The 21,285-nt window shown below is 38.5% G+C and overlaps 2 protein-coding genes across 9 annotated transcripts in view; one reads left to right on the forward strand and one right to left on the reverse strand.

The window, feature by feature from the left end:
- Nucleotides 1-2,051, forward strand: part of GRIP1 (glutamate receptor interacting protein 1) — a 333,638-nt gene extending 331,587 nt beyond the window's left edge. For all 8 annotated transcript variants that reach the window (XM_071552269.1, XM_071552274.1, XM_071552276.1 and 5 more), the window contains one exon: nt 261-2,051. In XM_071552269.1, the coding sequence (XP_071408370.1) occupies nt 261-497 (237 nt within the window). In that variant the 3' untranslated portion in view covers nt 498-2,051. The remainder of the gene's footprint in view (nt 1-260) is intronic.
- HELB (DNA helicase B) lies at nt 1,871-17,826 on the reverse strand. The gene is made up of 13 exons (XM_071552277.1): nt 17,628-17,826; nt 15,896-16,270; nt 13,720-13,946; nt 11,516-12,388; nt 10,290-10,461; nt 9,371-9,512; nt 8,323-8,453; nt 7,202-7,286; nt 5,712-5,771; nt 4,945-5,149; nt 4,178-4,312; nt 3,532-3,966; nt 1,871-3,039 (listed from the first exon to the last, which is right to left on the reverse strand). Exons 1-13 carry the CDS (start codon nt 17,815-17,817, stop codon nt 2,935-2,937), a joined length of 3,135 nt encoding a protein of 1,044 aa, XP_071408378.1. The 5' UTR covers nt 17,818-17,826; the 3' UTR covers nt 1,871-2,934.
- Between the last annotated feature and the right edge of the window lie 3,459 nt (nt 17,827-21,285).

Below are 21,285 nucleotides of genomic sequence, written 5' to 3' on the forward strand. Positions count from 1 at the left end.
AAGGCTGGACTTTCCTGTGTAGTCATGTTTATAGAAAAGAATTCCCTCAGAATACTAGGTATTTCAGAACTCGAAAGGAGACATACAGATGTTCACTGGGAAGCTGGAATTTCCCAGAGCATTTCCAGACATTGTATTGGGTGATTCTCTACCTGGAATTAGTTACATCAGTCTCCATATTCTCAAGGATAAATGTTTCTTTTGTGATCTCATTCTTTTTTCCATAAATGGTAACAAAAATCAATCTCCTCATCATTCAGGTAAACCATGTTCGTACCAGAGACTTTGACTGCTGTCTAGTTGTGCCCCTCATCGCAGAATCTGGCAACAAGCTGGAACTGGTTATTAGCAGAAACCCATTGGCATCTCAGAAAGGAAGCTCAGAACAACATCCTTCACTGAGTGGGGAGTGGAGTGATCTGAATAATGCCTTCCTCCAGCAGAGCGGACACACTCATGTTAACACAGAGACACGGGATCCTACAAATACATTATAGCAGAAAACTGTTTTAGTGGGACATTCAGTAACAAAAGACAATTATGGTGCTAAATCTATTTATGATTTCTCTGAGATTGAGGCTCAGATGCTGTATAGCACTGAAAAGCACAGGAGGTCAGTCTGTCTGTCTCAAGGCTTCTATTAATACATGATTACTTTTGAAATAGTTTAATTCTTCATTAAGGCAAGTCATTCTATTCTAAACAATCTAACATTAGTAAGAAAAATCATAAGGGCCAGTTTCCCCCCCAACTAAGAACCTGGGGAGGTGTAAAGATGATTTAAATGTACCTCTCCCTTCAGCAGCAGCAGCTGTTTAAGGGAAAAGCACGGAGTTAACCTCTGCTAACAAACAGTGGTGTCCAGGTTACATTGTTTTTAAAAAACATTTTATCAGAAAGGTGCTGCTGTCGGATGGCCATGGCAAAGTGGCTTACTGCACTGGGTTTTCTTGTGAAATGGCTCCGTCTCTGATTTTGGAAACCTTTATTCAGTGGCAAGACGGGTGCACTATGAGCAATGTTTAGATGTTTTAACAAAATGTTTGCAGGAAGTTGCAATTTGCAGTGAACGTTACTCCCCCACTTTGGTAAACTTTGGTAGAACCTATGTTATTCCCTATGCAATGAAATATTTAATGGTGTATCTTGCAATCTGTGGGGATTTTTAAGCAGAGACTTTTCTAATGGGATCAAACCTCTGAAGGAGGAGTACTGAAAAGAGAAAAACTGAAATGAATTCAGATAAATTAGGAAAGTTTTTAAAAGAAAACAGCTTTTTTTAAACCGTGTCCATGGATATTGATACAAAAGCTCTTTAATGATCCATAAACCTGTAAACTTGTACTGGCACATGTGAGCTTTTTAAGTCAAACAGTTTCTTGAAGGTATGAAGGTCCTATTTAATAAGATTTGTTTTCAGCCTTCTTTATGATAAACATTACCCCCCTGCAACACATTTTTAGAATTTAAAACTGTAAATATATTTTACAAACACATCACACAAATTCTCTCCTCTCCCCTCTCCCCTCAAGCAATAAAATACTGCCAGTTGCTTTATATGCTCACCAGCAGGTGCTTTGGTTTATTCTGGTATTCAAGTTGTTATTAGTAATTATTGTTATTGGTGAATACAAAGATACTGGGTTTGTACATTTGTAGAGTCTCCATATCTAAGCAATCACCTTACAGAGTTGTTTCTGGTCAATTTAAACTGTTTAACTGTATCCCTGTTGCTGTTTCCAATACATGAACAAGCTCACCTGCCCTGCACACACAAGTATCTCCAATTTCTATTTCAGCACTGCCAGAAAAGGTCAGAATGACATTCAAGGCTGAATCATGTAAAAAAAACCAACAAAGTTCATGAGTCACTTAAATATGTATTTTTATTTGGAACAAATAAGTATTAAACTGTAAAGTATTTTTGTACAAATTTAATACTTTAATAGCATGATATTTATCGTCTATGTTATGTTTTTTGAAATTCAAACTGTTGCAAATATTTGTATGGAAAAACTGTATAAATTGAAATAAACAGTGATTTAAAGACATTAAAATGAGGTATTTTTCTGCTTTATATTTTTCCCCACATTATTTTTTCCACAGTTTTAGCAAAATATACCATATTTATATTTATGGTATATGTTTTACTACTATATGTGAAAATAAAAAAAATTGTTAAAGGTAAGACACATTTTAGTACAATGTGTCTCATGTTTTAACATTTAACTTATCTGAAAATTACAATGCAGCAGGTCACATAATACACAAGAAAAGGCTGAAAGTGGAATGTTTTTTGGACTCTGACTTGGAATTTTTCTCTTCTTACAAGACCATCAGCAGCATATAACTATTAGCTAAAGTAGCAATGGCAATTTCTACATCTCTTTCAAGTACAAAGTGGGGAAAATTTTCTATGTCACTGATAGAACTTTCTTGTTCTATTTATAACAAGATTAAAAGCCATAATCCATGGAAGCTTCCTGCCCATAAATCAGTCACATTAGAAAAACCTGAAGTCCCCTTTGTAAACCGCTTTTTTACTCAGGAGCAAACTACAGTTTTGGCACATCAGGAAGAGCATCTTATCAATGTGGTAGCATTAGGAGATGGATAAATCTTGGTATGGAGAGCGAGGAGTCTTTAAATCAAAATAGATCCTCATGCATTTTTATGGGAACATCTGTATCCTGTAAGACATGTAAGTTCATTCTTCACCAAAACACAGCTGTGAGATTTTTTGATGACTAAATACACCAATGAATATACTAAAAACAGATCACTGAAAATGTAAACGGCTCAGTGTAAAGTCAGCTGTTCCTCACAGAACATGCGAAAACAGGAAAACCTTGGAAAAGCAGCTGCCTGTTCAGATTCTCTGTTCCAAAAATCCTGAACAGAACAGATTCAGTAGAAGTTTCATAAGGAGGACAGTTAATAATCGTTTGGTAGCTTTTTGAAAAGCTTCCTAGCAGTTGGTTGTCCCAAAGTTAGATTCTTAAGTCTGGAAGATCCAAGTGGGGATTCTTCTACTGTTGTCTGTCAAAACAAAACAAAAATGTTATCCAAGTTTGAACAATACCTAAGATATATTAACATCTTCAAAAAAACCTCTTTCTCCATCACAGAGCTGAGAAATTAGATATAATGAAAAAAGCATGTGTTAAGCAGGTTTGATTGTATAAATATCAACTTCAATGATTAAATTTTATATAAATCTTTCACAGCAGGTCACCTAACTACTGCCATCTGTGCACAAAGAATAAGCTAATATAGGCTAAGCCGGTCAATGGATCACTCAATTAAGTAAAAAAGATGTATAAATTTACTACTGTTGACATTATAATTTTTCTTTCCATATTAGTCATATATTACTCTGGGAAGAGATCTTCCAAATTTGACTGCTTCACCAATTACTGCTCATCTTGAAAACTGTTAAATAAATAAAGCAATCATAACAGTATCCAGGTGACTTGTGGTGGTGAGAGCACAAAAGTTTGTTCTAAACTTCCTCAGTAAGAAAATACTTACAGTGGGTATTTTTGTAGTGTCCTCAGATGAAGGAGTTTGGTGTCTTTTACAAGGACTTTGCTGCAAACTGTCTGTCTGCTCTTTATTGAGATCTGATGACCTTTCCTGTTTTATGAGGTCACTTGGAGGTTCAGGCAAGTCAGGAGCACCCTGAGTTACAGATGAAGTTGCGAGCTCTTCACGTTGCGAGCACTTCATCAGGGGAGAGGACGTTTGTTTGGGACAGTTGCTTGTTTCTGCAATTGCCTCTCTCAAAAACCTCTGTAAGCGAGTTTTTCTGGGCACGTTCCTGTTCTTGACTGCTCTCCTGAGGTGCAGCTCTTCAGCCACAACATAGACGCGGCAGCGCCCCCTGGTCACGGCCGTGTACACGTGCTGCCAGTGCTGCCGACCGGGATTGCCAACCACGTACACAACAGTTTTCTCCTCGGAACCCTGAAACATGTTTACACATGAGTGCTGTTCCAAAGTAGGATCTTCAGTAAACAGTTAAAAAAAGAAAGAAGATTTTCAAGAATGAGGAAGTTGGAGACAACTGGACACTCTTTCAAGAATATTTTCTATTCTGCATTCAAGGAATTGTAGTTTCAAAAATGTTTCCGACTCTTTCGTGTGAAAATACAGCTCAGAGCTGCTATATTTTTACCTGAAATGTGTGAATAGTTCTGGCCCATGCATGTTTTATGTGACATAGCTTCACCAGTGCCTTATACTTCACAGTGAACGTGGAGCCATACGTGCTGCTGATGGTCAGTAAGCGCTGTTTATCAATTTCTACATCCTAAAAACATAACACAATACTCAGCAGTGAGCTTGTATTGGCAGTTTGATCAACATCTGTGTGCATCCCTATTCTAGCATTCCCTGATATTAAAACAGCTGCAATGTCAGCCAAGTAAAATAGTTTCAGAAGACACTGAACAGATTGCTATCTTGCACTGATCACCTTCAATAGTTTCACTGTACAGTGCCTACCATAACTACTGATCATTTCACTGGCCTCTCTGCTCAACTCCCTGAACCCACCAGAAAAATACAGGGGTTTTTGCTGTATTTTCAGGTCAGCTTAGTTTTCTGCCAGGGAGAGCTCCAGTTTTAACATTAGCTTTATTCTTTACTTCAGACTATGTTTCCGCCTATATCCAAAACATTCTCCATTTCAGACTGTATTTACACTGAACACAAGCAGAACAACTGAAGCACATTTTACAGAAAGGCCTGGAGTTGCGTTTTTTAAATTCTCTTTTGCAGCTTGCCTCCTTCTTGCCTTTCAAATGATAGTTTAGCAGAACTAAGTATGTATAATCGACTAAACTTAAAAACTGTGAATTTTTTGGTTCTGGGGATTCACTAAGGACTGATTCAATTACCACCAGGGTTTTTTTTGTGCAAGTTCTTTCAGCAAGGACTTACCCCTGTTATGAAAAATATATCTCCATTGCAAAGTCGCTTGCCATTCTCAACAGCCTCTGTAGTGAGGGTGGTTTCTCCACTTCTGCATTCATTGCCGTTAGAACCATCTGTGAAACCACAGTCTGGCAAGAGATCCCTCAGATACGTATTCCGTGTGCAGGAAATCTTGTCCCCAGTTTGAAATAAAAGTCGGTTTTTATGGTCTCTAGGTCAGAGAAAAAAAGGGAGAAATGTATTTACAAAGTATGTACTTATCCCTCAGTATTTCTTCTCTTTCCACTCTCTACACTTGGCCCAGATTAAAAACCTTGATAATATTCAAAATAGTTAAGATAACACACATTTATTTCTTGAACTTTTGTAAAACCTTTTGGTAAAAAAAAGTAATACAGAACAGCTCAAAAATCCTGCTTCCAAAAATATGTCAGAATCTTTTTAGAAATCATACAGTGGCAAAAAATAATTCATCTTTAGAGGTTTTTTCCATATTGCTTTTATGTCAATTTTGAATATTCAACTGTAACTTAAAATCTTAGAATTCATATAATGATAATTTGTATGAAGGGCAGTTTACCACTGTTCATGGCCCAGATTGACATTAAAGAACCCACCACAGAAAGTTTATTATATAAATTATTTATAATATAATCAGATCCAGATGAACCATTGAAAGTTTGACAATCTTGTTTTAGAGTATTGGCCTGGCTATAACATTTTCAAAAACAAAATGTGATTGTTCACAGGAAAAATACAAAACACTGGCTTACCTCGTTGAATGATTTGAATAGTGCTGGCAACAAAGTTCATTTATTAGATCGCAATCTTGCCTATATCATAGAAAACAAGAACATGAACAAAATCTTGATGTACAAAATATACAATTATAGGCAATGTCACATTACCATTAATTTATAAATAACGCAAAAAGTCCTTTTTAGCTCTGATGATCTTCCACCAACAATTAACAACGATCACTGACTCCATTTAGAAGACGGAGCAGTAAAGAAACAGTTTTGTCTAAGTAACACAGAAAGTGAGACAAGGATGTTTTCACTGCATACCTAGATTAGCTAGATTTGATTTAAGATAAAGAAGAAAACTAAAGAAAAACTAAGGTCTGAACAGATTATTTTCTGTCTGTGAATATATGCAAAATGTAGCAAGAAGATTTATTTGTGTTTTAAAGACCTGGGATTTTAACTTTTAAATGCAGGTCTAGTACCTATTTTCTAGATGAATCCTACACAAAAATCACTAATAATAATACTGTACCTAAATGAAGCTTGGACAAATAAAATTGATGTCAGAGTTACTCAGCATTCACAACAAACAGGTGAACTAGCTAAAATTTATAAATCACTGATTTGCACACTGGTAACCTGTTTTTAATTACTGAGAAAAGGTTACTCACAAATAAAAGTGAAGAGTTTTTTCTTCAGTAGTCTCCCATGCAGAACTGCAAGTTTATGGACTATTGGTACTACTGCACATTACATTTATCCCTTCAGTGTTTCTGTGAATTATCCATACTGTTCATGCTCCTGGGATTACGAATGTTTCCAATCTTTCTTCAATGCATGTTAGAGCCCTGCATCCTGCACCTTCTTAAATGATGCGTATTGTGCACCTAATCTGCAGGCCTTTGTCACTGCAGAGCAGAAGCACCAATGCCCATCACATTATATGACTAAATCTAACCCTTGAGACATAGTCAAAACACAAGTATCTTCTGTTATTTGGTCAATGCCCACTTGTGACAGAAGCATGAAGAGATAGTGGGTTATACATTCTGTCATGCATCCTGGAATTCACATCTGCCACAGTGGGATATGTTTGAATACACCTATTTCTTTTTATTTTGTTGGTTCCTCCTACAGTCAAGCTCTCACCTTCTGCTTCTGAAGAACACTGCACTGTGCTTTAGCAAACACCAGAGCACAGGCTCTCACACTGTACTACAAAAAATGACCACTTATGCCCATCCTTTGCTTCTTTAACATACACCATAAAGATGAACATGAGCACAAAGGCAGAAATCATGGTGAAAAATAATGCTAAGAATAGGGAAAAATGAAGCAACTCGTCATGGATAGACTGGGGGCAACCAGAAGGTACAGGGAGAGACATCTAGCTTGTTTGTTCTGTCTAGTAATTTTATGATATTGCCACTGGTTTCTCCAGCTCAACACACTCAGTTATTTTTAGATTGTGGCTGCTAGCAAGGATTTTTTCAGTGTCTGCCTGTATACTCCATTACCTTCTGAAAGCAATGAATTGTGATAGTTTGGCGTCCTCCAATCCTGGCCCTTTTTTAAGTAAAGCCTTTATGGCAGTTTGCAAATCTGTTTTAAAAGACATAAAAGGTAAAGCATAAAAATATGCATAACAATTAAAGAAAGAAAAATATAATTTAATATGAAATTGCCTTCGCTTCAATGACATTTGACTTGTTTAAAACAAAAACAAAAAACAAGCAAGCAAAAAAGCCACACAGAACCACACACCCCACAAAAAACCAAAATCACCCCACAAAACACCCACATATAAACTCCCCCAAAAAAGCATCATGCAGTTAACCCACTATTAAAATCTGAGAAATAAGAGTGATACAAATTCTTATTTCTGTGTTAAACAACAGCTGCATAGAGCAAATTTCATGCAAAATAAGGTTTTGACACAGCACATTAAAGAAGATAAAAAATTTTAAAGCCACAGACCTATACACTTAAGATTTCACAGAAGAAATCTACTTCTAGTATTCTGTTTGCTGAATATGTTACTATAATAAGAAAAGGTGATGTTTGCACTACTTTTCTTTCCTCATCCCCCTTGAAGCTTTTTGAATGCATATAAAATTGAGGCCACTCAATCCACCTATACCAAATAAATGTCAAAAAAACCCAATAAACAATGGCTCTAACCCTTACCCCAAAACATTTTAAAAGAAATACTGGTTTCCCTTCTGCTTCCATTTTCCTAACTCAGTTCTACAGCTGGGAGCACATTCCTGTCCAGCACACCATCCTGTTACAGTTGCTGCTTAGTCAAATGATTCACCACTGAAAAATCTGATCTGTTACAGTTTGACTGCTCCAGCTACAACATAAAAAGACAATCACATGTGATTACTCTGGTGGAAGCTGTCCCCCATTTCAAAATGTAACCGGTGAGCTGGAGCTCTACAGCCTATTTTTTGAATTATGGATTTTGCTGTGTGCACTTGCAGAAGGCAGAAGATAAAACTATGAATGTAGCAATTAAATTTATCCCACCAAAAAAAAAATCAGACTAAAATTTTCCCAAAATTTTAGTTCCAGACAACAGCCTATGCTTTACCAAAGGGAAAATCAAGATCACAAACTGACTGTAAACACATACTGTCACAATTCCCTCCAGCAGGCAAAGCAATAAGAATAAATTTCTTCTCTGGGCTTGGAATTGTCATTTCCTCATTCCAAGCAGGAACTTTCAGCACCTCATCAAATTCAGGAAGCTGCCGGTGAGAGATTCTTGACCAGCGCAGAGGAGGGAAAACAGAAACGTTATCTCCAGTTAAAGGATTCCAGTGTATCATCTGCATCAGCTTGAAGTTCACTACTAATAACTTTTTTGTCATCTACACTACATACAGTAAAAAACTCTTTCCTCTGAGCAAAACTTTATTTCACATGTAAAAGCTTGGTAATTTACTCTCTAAACCCCCCAGCACTGCAGCAGATACTTCGTATTAACCATACAGTTCCCACACAAGCAGAATGGAGTAAAACAGAAGTGTTACCAAAAATATAAGTGAGAATGTTTGTAAAACACTGAGTAATTCTGGACATCATGCAAATGTTCAGAATATTCTCCAAAATTCAAAGGTTTTGGGCATTTGAAGGTTTTGTTGTTTGAGGTTTAAAAAGAAATCATATCCTGATAGGAAACAGAACTATTACCAGAACAAAAGCAATGCAAATGTTGGAAACATTTAGAGTCTCCAGGTATTAATACACAAAGATATAAAAAGAAACTATGGCCCTTGACATCTAAACTCTCAAAGCAACAGAGTCTGTTTTAGCTGTTGTTACACTTATCAGTGATGTCTTTAAAAATTCCTTTTTACACAAGCAATTGTAAGCCATTTCAGAAAGCACAAAGTCACTTCTGCATTTACAACTCATTTGAAAGCAAGAGACAGTACAAAATTCAAGAGTATTCCACCACAGACTTTTTTCCCCCCAATATATCTACTTCTGGAAAAATCTGTAGGGTTTTTTGCTGTTGTTTGGGGATTTGTTTGTTTTTAAAACCGATGTTACTGATTTGGACCAAAAAATCTTAACAGAAGTGGTACCAAGGAGTCAAATCTGGATCACTGCTATTTTGCAAGTAAAAGGCCGGGCCTACTACAAGAATGCTCCGTACATACATAAGAATATCCTACCTTGATGCATTATCTACAATTAGCTGTGATTCAGCTCTGTGGTTAGTTCGCAGTTCCACAGAAAAGCCTCTTGATTTAAGACCCTCAAAGATATCAGCTAACATGTTCCCTGGGTCTATGCTTGGTAGCTGCCTAGTATCACCTAAACAGAATGCAAATTAGTGTCTGTGAGAAGGATCATGTGTTGCAACCTGTCTTGAAAAAAAAATCACTGGAATTAAGAAACACTTAACTCTCTACATAATAACATACATCCTTAATACAATTCACATGAAATAACACTTTCAAGAATCTAAAACACTTAGGGAATCAGGCTGAAGTTCAAGTTTTTCATATTCCTCACTCAGTAATGCTTTACTAGCAAGTGCAAATCCCTCTGTTTAATGAACACTGACAGTGGTCACATCTTATTCAAACACATTTTGAAAACTACATATTTAAAAAATACCCTAAATAGCATGTCAAAAAGAAAGACTCTGAGAAAGCACAGAAATCTGACTTTATATTTTTTGGTTTCCTCTTTGAATTAGAACAAGATGATCATAGCATTAAGAATTACATAAAGCCTCCCTTCTAGCACATGATTAATATGCTAACACTAGCTTCTTTAATTTAAGGAAATTTTTTCCAGCTGCAAGATGTAATAAGCTAGCACATGGAAGTCATAATACTTTCAGAATCACATAAAATGCTGCTAAACAGGGAATGGAGATACTGATAATTTCATACTGACACTCAAACTGACAGCTGGCAAACTGTCTCACCTGACCTTAACCATTAGCAGAAATATCCAAGAACAGGACAATGTAACGTTGCAGGGTTTTTAAGAGACTCAGTGAGACCAGTGGGAGCTCTGTATACCACTGTATATTGTGTGTTATTAAATACTGTATAATGCTAAATGTGCTGTTTCACTTACCTAGAATAATAAGTTTTGCAAGCTGAGCATGCTCACACAAGAGTTTTAAAACTAAGCTAAGAACGCGTACAGACACCAGACTTCCTTCATCCACAATCAGAACTGTAACAGCAGAAAACTTCCACGGCTGTGCTTGTTCACTCTGCCTCCACAATTTAAAACTATAGATAATCTAGGACCAAATAAAAATAAAGCAAGCTCTCACATTAATCAACTGTAAACAACTGTCTTATAAAAGTACAGTGTGGTATCTGCTAATGCTGTATGTGGAGCTTTTATCTGAATTCTGAACTTAAACCTATAAAGACCCAGAGGACTCAACCATTCAGTCTTATTTTCCTCCTCAATGAATACATTTCTAACTCAGATTATTGACACTGACTTACATAAAAAGCATAGAAATACACTCTGTTTTTTTCTGCGGGTACCATTTAAGATACAAGGTAAGCAATTAGGTTGCTCAGTAACAGAACACTTCATACTACGACTTGCTGACATTAACAAATGCACAGCATTGGATGGGGAAGAGGAACAGGCAACTATCCAGTCCCCAAAGACAAAATAAGCCAACAGTACATTTTATGTTATAATTTTTATTTAAATTTTACTTAAAGTGTGCATTATTCCACACTTCCAATGTCTTCTTGGCACCTTTTGCTAACTAGGACAGAAGAGACTTGAGTTTATTTACAAGGAGTTTGCTTTCTACTTTTTTCTAAAAAAATTTCCACAATACCTAACAGTAATTAAGAAAACACTGTGCAAATGAATTTTTTCTCATTATTCAACCCCAGGCTACGGATCTTTTCATGTATGTGCTGGTATCAGTATGATTGCTAGCCAACAGGATACCAGAATACAGCTGTACCACCTAGAAAATATTTTTGTCTTCATTAAAATAAAAAACTAAACTGAGAAGCTAAAAAGACCAGATGCCCTAGGGAGGCACAAATGTGAGATGTATAAAACTACAAAAACCCCCCAAGGTTACAGTAAATAATGTTTTCAAATTATTTATTTATGATTCCCCAAAATGTAACACTTATTTTCAAATGCTGACAAGCTGTATCTAAGCATTATCATTAATAACAATAATAAGCTACATACTTCATAAGGGAAGGAATAATGAGCTTTTTTTTTTCCCAAAACAAGAATGGACAGTGCCAAAAGGTCTTTCAGAACCTAATTAAGAAAACCCAACTAACCAAACAAGAAACAAACCTTACCTGATGCAGTGTATATGCAGGAAGCTGAGTTTTTTCACTCAAAAGACTTGTCGCCCTCCCTGTAGGTGCAGTAAACAGCACATTCAAACTTTTTTTTGCATGCATATTCTCTGACTCCCAGTGATGATCATATGTACTCCACTCCTCAGATGCATCCAAGTCCTTTTCAAAGTACTTAGAAGCAGCTTCCACTTCTTTTTCCATCAGATTTAAATGACGAAAAAGGCAGCTAACTATTGTACTCTTCCCACAGCCTCCTTTTCCACTTATGATTGTGACAGGATTAGAACAAATCTTTTCCAAAGCAATAACCTGATCTAAGTCTGCCTCTGCTTTACTTAGCGTGCCAGATATAGACCCCACTTCTTTTTTAGGAAAGTGATTTTCACCACTATGATTGTCTGGATTATCTTCCTTCGGATGATCCATTTCACGTGCCTGCATATTATTAATTTTGCTATCTACCGTTTCTTTTGATGTCTCAGAAATGTTAAGTATCTTTCTCACATCAACATCCAGTTTCCATGTGTGGTTTGACAGGAGGTCAGCTATATACATTGCAATGTCTTTTTCAGATTTGTAGAGATGAGGCAGAAATACTAGCTTTTTCTCCCTAATTACTACCTTCTGATCTTTCAAAAACTCAAGAGATTGCCAAACATGCTCAGTGGACATATCTTTGGATACAAAACGAGCCAATTCATCTTGATCTTCATATGTGTGTCCCATTTCTCTACACCATTTCTTGAGCTGATCATACAGAATCAATGCATTCTTCTGCAAGTCAGGAATCTTCCAGAGGAGATGTTCACACTGACAGAAGGCAGCCCACATTGCCTCACAGTACAAAAGGTTCAGTTCCTTATAGATAATCTTCTCCCCAAAAAGAATAAAAGCAAACATATTTATTTCAGAAGATGCTAGTCTCTTGCTGAGTAACATTCCTCCTAGTAAGTACCAATAGCAATTCAGAGGGTGGAAGTTTGCAAAACGTATTTTTCATAATGTACAAAACTATGCTTTTCAAGCTACATATTTAAAAGTAAGCTGGAATGATAATTCATCTCAGTCACCCTTCCGTATAAAACAGGAACTTTGAAAATAAAGACCTGGCACAGAAATTGGGTATTAGGGAGAACTTGTGCACATCTCATAGCACAATTTCAAGTAAAGGTACACAAAATGTAGACACATAGCACAGGAAAGGCATTAGCCAGAATACCGTACCCAAATCTGAACATGCTACTTCAAGAAATACACAATCTTTACAGACGCTACCATAAACCAGTGTAAGGCTGAGATGTGCAAAACAGACGAACTACTGAGGACAAGAATAATGAATTGTACTTCCTTAGTCTTAGGAGAAAAAGCTAAAGAGCATCTTCAAGCAGGAATAAACCTGCAGTGAGAATGCAGGTCCTTGGTACAAGAAGTAAGAGAGCGGCAAGTCCCTACTGCATCAAGAAATAGTCAAACTGGACATCAGGAAAATCCTTTTAAAGAAATGGATGTGAAACACTGGAAAGTATTTGGTACACTGGTGAATATCTGAAACTGGAGGTCTTAAAGACAAGTCACAACATCCATCTGTAAAGCACTCAGGGGCTGAAGCAGAGGGATAACCAACCATATTTGTGAACTATTAAGCTACAGCTCACATGTGAGGTACGGGAGTGCTAAGGTGAGGTGCAGCACCAAAGCTGCACAGCAAGCCCAGCAAAGGAAAACAGGAAGGTAAGCAACCCCCGTAAATCCCATTATAAAAAACAAATCATTGAACCAGAAGTCCTCTCCAAGAGAAATTTATCTACCTTACTGTGAAAGCATAGATACTGTTCTATGTATTAGGAACAGAAAAATCTCATTTACCGGTATAAAACTGAAGGGGACAATTGAGGATTTTAAATAGTTTTCTTACTTAGGGCCCAATTACCTCAAGCAGTTAATTTTCTGTTCCTTGTAAAAAAACACTAAATAAATGGTGGTAAGAAAACCACTTTTAAATCTTCTGAGACTAATTTATTGTAGACCAACAGGAGAAACAAACCTCTTTGCTAAAACTGAGTCCAGTACATCATCCATTTCCAAATGGACTATGCTTAGGCCCTAAAAATGCCCATTTAATAAACTGAACATAGCACTGTAGTCTAACGAAGCTCAAATGTAACAAAGACCATATTATTACCCTGCTTAGCATTACTTACCCTGCTGAATCCAAGTTTCCATGGCTCATTCTCTAATATCTCATCCAATTTGGTTAGCATCTTGTCTTGAAAATCTACCTGCTCACCATCCGTATCATTGCTTTCTTCAGTCTGTCTTTGCCAATGCACCATATCCAACAGACAGCAAACATGGCGTGGCAGAAGAACCGGCAAGAACTCCAGTATCCTCGGAAAAGCCAGAGCTACCAGTACTGCTTTCCCTGCAACTGCATGCATCATAAACAAAGTTTCACAGTTTCACACAAAATATATAGGGATATTTGTAAACACAGTTTAAACTGACTGGTTTTCATCCTTCTGCCTCCCCTACATCAAAAACATCTCAAATTTCTTCCCATTTCTTACTCATTGTAATCCTTTTTAAATTATTTTAAAGTCTATTTTCCCTGAATTGCCTTGGGAAAAAACCAATGTAAACAGATGATATAAAAACAGCAACTAAATGTACTCTCTTGGAAAATATGTATTATGCAGAAAGGCAAAGATAAAACCTTTTCCCTTTTAAGCAAGTACTTAATTTACACACAGAGAGAATCAATATACACTATTTTGACACAAAAAATACCATGAAGGCTTGAGGAACAAACTGCTTGAGCCCAGAACAATTAATGACAACCAAAAAAATTTACAATAGCAGAAGTAGTAAGGGGGGGCAGGGGAAGTGGGATAGTGTATATTGTCCAATGACAGAAAAGGAAGAAAGCTTAAAATGTAATAAAGTAACTTACATTAGATACTAGGAAAAATCCCCAACTACATAAAAGGTGAACAGAGTATGTAAGCACCCTGTTCAATCTCTGCTCCTCACGATTCATGAACATACTGGACAAGCCTCAACCAAAAGCAATCCATATATCCCATTAAAACTCTCACAGCAAACCAGATCTGTGTTTCTACCACTATCGATTCCTATTCCTTTCTGGTCATGGAAAGATTTTAAGTCCATAAATCAAGGTTAAGAACTTTTCCACCATTACAAAAACAGAACAAAAAGCCTCAAAGTCTGTAGACCTCTGAACATCTTCCTCTCTTTACACAAGGGATCCAGAGTAAAGTCAGCTCAAGTCCAGCAGAGGCTCTCAACTCTCCTGCTACACACCATTTTACATCCAAAAGAGCCACCTCCATCATCTGACCTGACACTGCCCAGTAAACCAGGTCATGGATGACTTCGTTCACTTACACAACAGCAGATAGACCCTACCTGCCTGTGCAGGTCACAGAAACAGATCACTGGAGGAAAACAAGAGAGCTAACACTGAAGGCACACCTCAGACATCCCAACTTCTGCTCTATTTTCATGTTTAGCTTCAGGCCAGCTATAGACTGAATGCCTGTTAGGACTGGGGTACCTTAAGCATGCAACTGGAACACACTGTTTAGGTTTCATCCAGCAGGAATAAAGTCAATTCTCTCAAGAGACTAAATCACAACAGGGATGAGGGATATCTGTTCAAAAGTACAGTCCCGATGCAATCTCTAAAACTCACAAAGGCACACCAATGCAGCCCACAAGAGGATCCTCAACAGTCCTAAACTATTTCCATGTGGAGACACTCATGTTTCCATTCTTCTCCCCAGCCATACCAATCTGCTGACAGGCAAGATTCAAACACAGATAAACTATTTAGTGCTGATCTGGATGGACTATGCTGAACTTCTTTACTGTTTCCCTATACTACAAAGAAGCAGGTATACCATTTCTGAACATGTATTTGTTCAGCCTTATTTCACCTTAATAAACTTTAGAAAGCACCACAGTTTTGCATCACAGAATCCCAGACTCATAGAATGATTTGCATTGGAAGGGACCTTAGAGATTACCTAGTTCCAACCCCTCTGCCATAGGCAGGGACACCTTCCACTACACCAGGTTGCTCAGAGTCCCATACAACCTGTCCTTGAACACTTCCAGGGTTGGAGAATCCCTAGCACAGACAATTCTACTTAGTAAGCCTACAGAACTTAGGAAAAGTCCTTCCCCGTATGCCTATCTTTAATTGGTTAGTTGTCCCACTGGGATGAAATATTTTTTAAAAATAGAATCACTGCATGTTCAAAATTTTTTTGAATATACATTTCATATGAAGACATGCTACCTCAAACACAGTACCTGAAACAGAGCTCCTTAGCTTATAAAACAATCAATACCTACGTGATTTTGAAACATAGTAGAAGATGTCATAATCCTTGGTGTCTCTTTGGCTCCTCCCTGGATGTATGTGTGCAACTTGAAACTGTTTCAGTTTTTCTTCAAGATTTCTAAAATTCAGCATAGACTCCCCAGGAAGCCAAGCAAAAAATTTTTCTTTAAAACTCTCAGGAACATCACATTCCTTAAGAAAGAGTGAAAATACTTGTCGGTTGTTTTCTTCTATATCAGTCCGCAGAAAATATGATGGATATCCTTGCACAAAGTACTTGGACCCAATTTTCTTAGCTTTAACATTAACTTTCCACCAAGGACCAACTAATGGAAAACGTCCAACTACTTCATACTCCTTTTTGGTGTCATCTTCCTGTATAATAACTGAATCATTAAAAAGAAAAAATAACACACTGTCAATTGAGAGTCACAAAGATTAAAAGTTTGGGTTGATTAAAAGAGTGTTATTTGCTCAAATCTTGTTTTTACTTTTCCATAAATTGCAGTAATAAAAGTAGAGCAATGGTTTTCCTAAACTCCTGAAGTCAGTCTCTCCAGTAGTATTTAAAAACACAAGAGAAACCAATCTCAGAACCAAGCACTAAAGCTGCTTCTCTAAGCAACAGAAATAAATCTTGTGTATAAATTTATTAATCCAATTAAACACATAAAGTTTAATATTATGGTTTACTATTTATACCAAGACAAGCTTACAATTCAATTTTAAACAGTTCCACAAAATATTCCATCACAATGCCTGCATGCTCTTCAAATACATTTGCATACCAAATGCTTCCTGTAATTAATATAATAAACTCTTAACATTTTGTATGACCTTATTTGCCTCCTCATTTCCCGGCTGGGGACTAATTGCTATGACTAGAACAAAGCACACCTACATTTAGTGGCGCCTCTTCCTCACAACACCAGAGCAGCTCTTGGGTCTTTAACTTATTTATTGATTTCTCCCCTGTTACCTAGTTCAATTTAGCCATTTTACAAACAATTTGAGGATAAAATATTCTTGCTAGGCAGCAGTTGCTCCAACTTCACCTGCTTTTCTAAGTGGAAAGTCAGGAATCATTAACATGAAGTATAAACACTCTTATATATCATTTAAAAAATTGTATTTTTTGTGTGAAGTTACCTTGAATGGAACAACTTTATGTTGTCTTACTGTTGCAGTACTGTGCCCGCAGAAAAGCACAGATCATACTTCCCTTCTACTGCACGTGTGAGGTTTATCAACTCCGTCTGTTCCCTGTGCCTCTACCCTCAGCCGATGCAGCGCCCGGGGAAGGAGCGCGCTGCGGTGTCACCGCCCGGAGCGCGTGTCGGGCCCGCCGCGGAGCGCGGCTCCCCAGCCATCCCCGCAGCCATTCCCGCAGGGCCGGGCCCCGCCGCTCCTTCCCAGCGCGGCTCCCCAGCCATCCCCGCAGCCATTCCCGCAGGGCCGTGCCCCGCCGCTCCTTCCCAGCGCGGCTCCCCAGCCATCCCCGCAGCCATTCCCGCAGGGCCGGGCCCCGCCGCTCCTTCCCAGCGCGGCTCCCCAGCCATCCCCGCAGCCATTCCCGCAGGGCCGGGCCCCGCCGCTCCTTCCCAGCGCGGCTCCCCAGCCATCCCCGCAGGGCCGGGCCCCGCCGTTCCTTTCCAGCGCAGCGCCCCGCGCCGCGCCCAACCCGGGGGCACAAAGGAGCCCCGGAGCCCTCCCCGGCCCCGCACCGCTCCCAACGCCCCTCACCGGCGCGCCGCGGGGGCAGCGCGGCCGCCAGCTCCGGTCCGGCAGCCTCCGGAAGCGCAGCCTCCACCCAGTGCAGCTCTTCCTCGCATTCCTCCTCGCTCTCCTCCTCCGAGTCCGCTGCCCGCCGCGGCGGCAGCAGCTGCCCCCACAGCTCCAGCGCAGCCCCCCAGCCCGGGCCGCGTCCCGCCATGCCGCGCCAGCACCGCCCCCGGAAACACAGCGCGACGGGAAGGGACGGGACGGCCCACCTGGAGCCGGGACAGCCAGCCGGGAGCATCGAGTGCAGTTCTTGAATAGTTCGAGTCACAATGCTGTGTCTTTGTGTGTGTCCAGCTTTAAATCATAAGCCTTGGTTTTCAAAAACGTATTTGCTGCTCAGGTCAAGTGAGGTTCGTGTTTTGGGCTAGGTGGGCAAGCACTGAGGATTAGATGATCCTTTTGAAAATTTGGGACTAAATATTTTTCTTATCTTCGCAGTGTTGCCAAGTTTAAGGTTCCTGTCTGCATGGTTTCTCTTTCCTCCCCTTACAAAGTACAGCTGCCCGTGCAGTTGGAGAACAGAGGCTAAAGTCAGTGGTAAAATTGTGAACTCTCATATAAGGTTCCATCCATGAAACTTATGGGAGTACAATATATATGTGTGTGTGTGTATATATATATAAATAAAGCAGTTTATAGAGTTAGAAATTCACAATGTGTGTACAAGAGAAGATTGTTAAGCATTAAAAACAAGACCAGGAGATTCAGTCAAAAATTTCCCTGTCATGAATTTTTTTAATCATGCTTTGAGAAATACTTGGAATTTTAGATCAGCTTTGTGGACTAGTCTTCTCTCCATCATGTCTCACTTTAAATTCCACCCCAAAACCCAAGAATGTATGATAAAATGAAACATGCTTTGACAATCCTGTAATTTTACCTTCTAATGCACCACGATATTGTTATGGGTAAAATTGACCGAATTATTAAGGCTAACACTTGAAACTTAATTTTTAGTAATTTACTGCAGTAACAATGGACAAATAATTCACCACAGCAACCACTAGACAAATAAGCAAACAGGACATGCTAGGAAATGCCCTGGGCGACCAGCATGGGGACCTGGTGCTCCCAGCTGGCTTGCAAAGACCACAGCTCACAGGCTTGGTTTTTATAGATCATAATAGTCTCTTTTTTTAGCCAGTTCCTCTTAGCTTTGGCCAGTGATCGATGCTCGTGATTGATGTGAAAACAACAAGCAGGTGGCTACTTCCTCTTTTTAATCCAGGTTTTTCTATTTTCATCTATTTCTCGGCTTCATCTGTCTTGTGATCGATGTCCTTCTTCCTTTTAGGTGATCATACGGTGGTCCCAAAATAATTTCAGGCATGTACAGTTTACATCTTCTTATTAATTTTAATCCTACATGGAAACTGTACACCCCCTAATAGAAATCATAAGGTATAAGGCTTCCATATAAGACCAAGATGAAATCATCACAAGACACATCTGGGGAAATATTCCAAGCCTTGCAGTTAGGCTTTGTGGTTACACAGTTAACAATTTTTAGCATACACAAAATACATTTAAAGAAGTACTTGGTTCTGCATTCAAGCCTTGCAAGTTTCTTAAAAGCGGCGGAGCCTTAATCACAATGACATGACAAACTTTGCTTTATTAAAACCAATACAAAAACTTTATATCAAATCATCAACTCAATTTAACAAGGAAATTTTATACTGATCACTTATTTATCACAGTATCACTGCCGTGATTATTTGTGAGTCTTAAAACTATAATTTGACATGACACTAAAGAAGTTAGTACCTTCTTGTCAATGGGGAAAAAAAATCTGTTTATAAATTTGAACTCAATATTGGTGCATTCTGTGGGGAGAAAAAAATAAAAAAAAGCAGCAAAGCCCTAAAAAGCAAAGTCACAATATAAGGAGAAATGATTTGCTGTCTCTTACTGCCTTGTGTCTTGACACATGGTAGGAGGTTTTCACTTAACAGAAACTATGCACATATAAATCTCCCACCTTTAAATAAGTATGTGACACCCTCGTCTGAAAACAATTTTCAGAACAGTCTGACAGGTACCATTTATACACTGCAGGGTTATAGTAAAGCCAGCCTCCAGATTTAAGTAAGACTTCCTACATTTTTTAGTGTTCCCCCATACCAGACATCCCCTTTCAAGGATGGCTAGCAGTTCATCTCTGAATCTGAGGAGGACCAGGGGGATTCCCTAGTCTCAAATTCGCTTGGGTATTCATTGCTCCCTGATCTCTGCTGTGATTTAAGACATTGCTGTCTGCTGAACTCCAATAGTAAGTCTGAGTCTGCTCTCCAGGATCATCAACTGGCACCCTTTAGAGGAAGAAATTAGGGGATGTATCTAACACAGCAGGAGGCAGAAGTAGCAGAGAAAGATTTAAACTTTAATTCCTCTTGAGATAGTAAGGTGTAATTTTTTCTCTATGCCATAGAGTTTTTACCTGGAGGGTTGTGCAGTAAATTTGGAACTGACTGCCCTAGGGGTGGGAAACACAGCCCCACCATTTGCCATGGATTGATCCAGACTGCACTGCAAAAAGGTGAGGCTCCAGAACACCTGCAGAACATTGATAACATCATCATATGGGGGAACGTGGCAGAAGAGAAAGGGGAAAAGATAAACCAGATTCCCCTGAAAGCTTTGCCATTAAATGCAGGAAGCTCGAGAGACCTGCATAGTAAATTCAGTTCCTAGGAGTGAAGTGGCAGGATGGATGTTGCCATATTCCAACAGAGGCGATTAACAAAATAGCAGTTGTTAGCTACTACCAGCATGAGCTAATATTGGGAGTATGGGAATTTTGGAGATCTAGGGATCCCATAAACAGGTGTTAACATATGAAGACTTTCAGAGTGTGGTGGCTAGTGAAAAGGGACTGTAAAATGACTGCAGATAAATTAGCAGTGTTACTTACCAGTGTTTCTCATGTAAAATCTCTTCATAGCTGGGTGACATTTCTCTAGGTGAGGCGAAAAGTGATAATTGCACAGATACTTTTTTTTCCCCAGACAGTAAATTTCAGATGTCAAACATGCCATGAATGAGATATATATGTTTCATAGGCTTCATTAAGTATCAAACTAGACATATGTAAACATTAAAGCAAAAAAAAAATAGTCGTTATAGGAACATCATATTGCAGCATACTTAATCATAGCCTAAAGAGGGGCTTTCTGAAAACTTAAAGAGTTGCAGTATAGAACCCTCTGGTCAGGACAGATACTTGGAACTCTGCCAACATAAAGCAGCATATTAGTAATAATGTTGAATTCTGCTTGGAAGACATGCTTGGCATTGTCAGAGATTTAGGAATCAAGGCAAGTTCTTTGCTTTTAATTCAAAGTTCTGACACAGGACTGCTCCCTATTAAAGGCTTCAGAAGAATCTAAAAACCAACATAACCTTTTAATTTTTCAAGAAAAACTCACGAAGTTTTGATGCAGTGTGCTTAAATAGATGTCAAAAAATTCTACTTAAAAAGGCCTATTTCTGAAAAGTAGAGAAGAAGCAAACATGTTTGGTAATGTCATAAAGCTTATAGTCCTCTACCTAGTCCATATAGTCCTCTACGTAGGACTCTGCAACTAAATTCCTCTTTTAAAAAGTATAGCAATGATTT

This window comes from Pithys albifrons, chromosome 3, assembly GCF_047495875.1.
Source record: "Pithys albifrons albifrons isolate INPA30051 chromosome 3, PitAlb_v1, whole genome shotgun sequence".
Classification (NCBI taxonomy): Eukaryota; Metazoa; Chordata; class Aves; order Passeriformes; family Thamnophilidae; genus Pithys; species Pithys albifrons.

Coding starts and splice junctions, on each gene's coding strand:
- HELB (XM_071552277.1), bottom strand. CDS start 17,817: ATGGCGGGACGCGGCCCGGGCTGGGGGGCTGCGCTGGAGCTGTGGGGG. Junction 16,271..17,627: donor GCTGCCCCCGCGGCGCGCCG/GTGAGGGGCGTT, acceptor TTAATGATTCAG/TTATTATACAGGAAGATGAC. Junction 8,454..9,370: donor ATTGTAGATAATGCATCAAG/GTAGGATATTCT, acceptor GCGCTGGTCAAG/AATCTCTCACCGGCAGCTTC.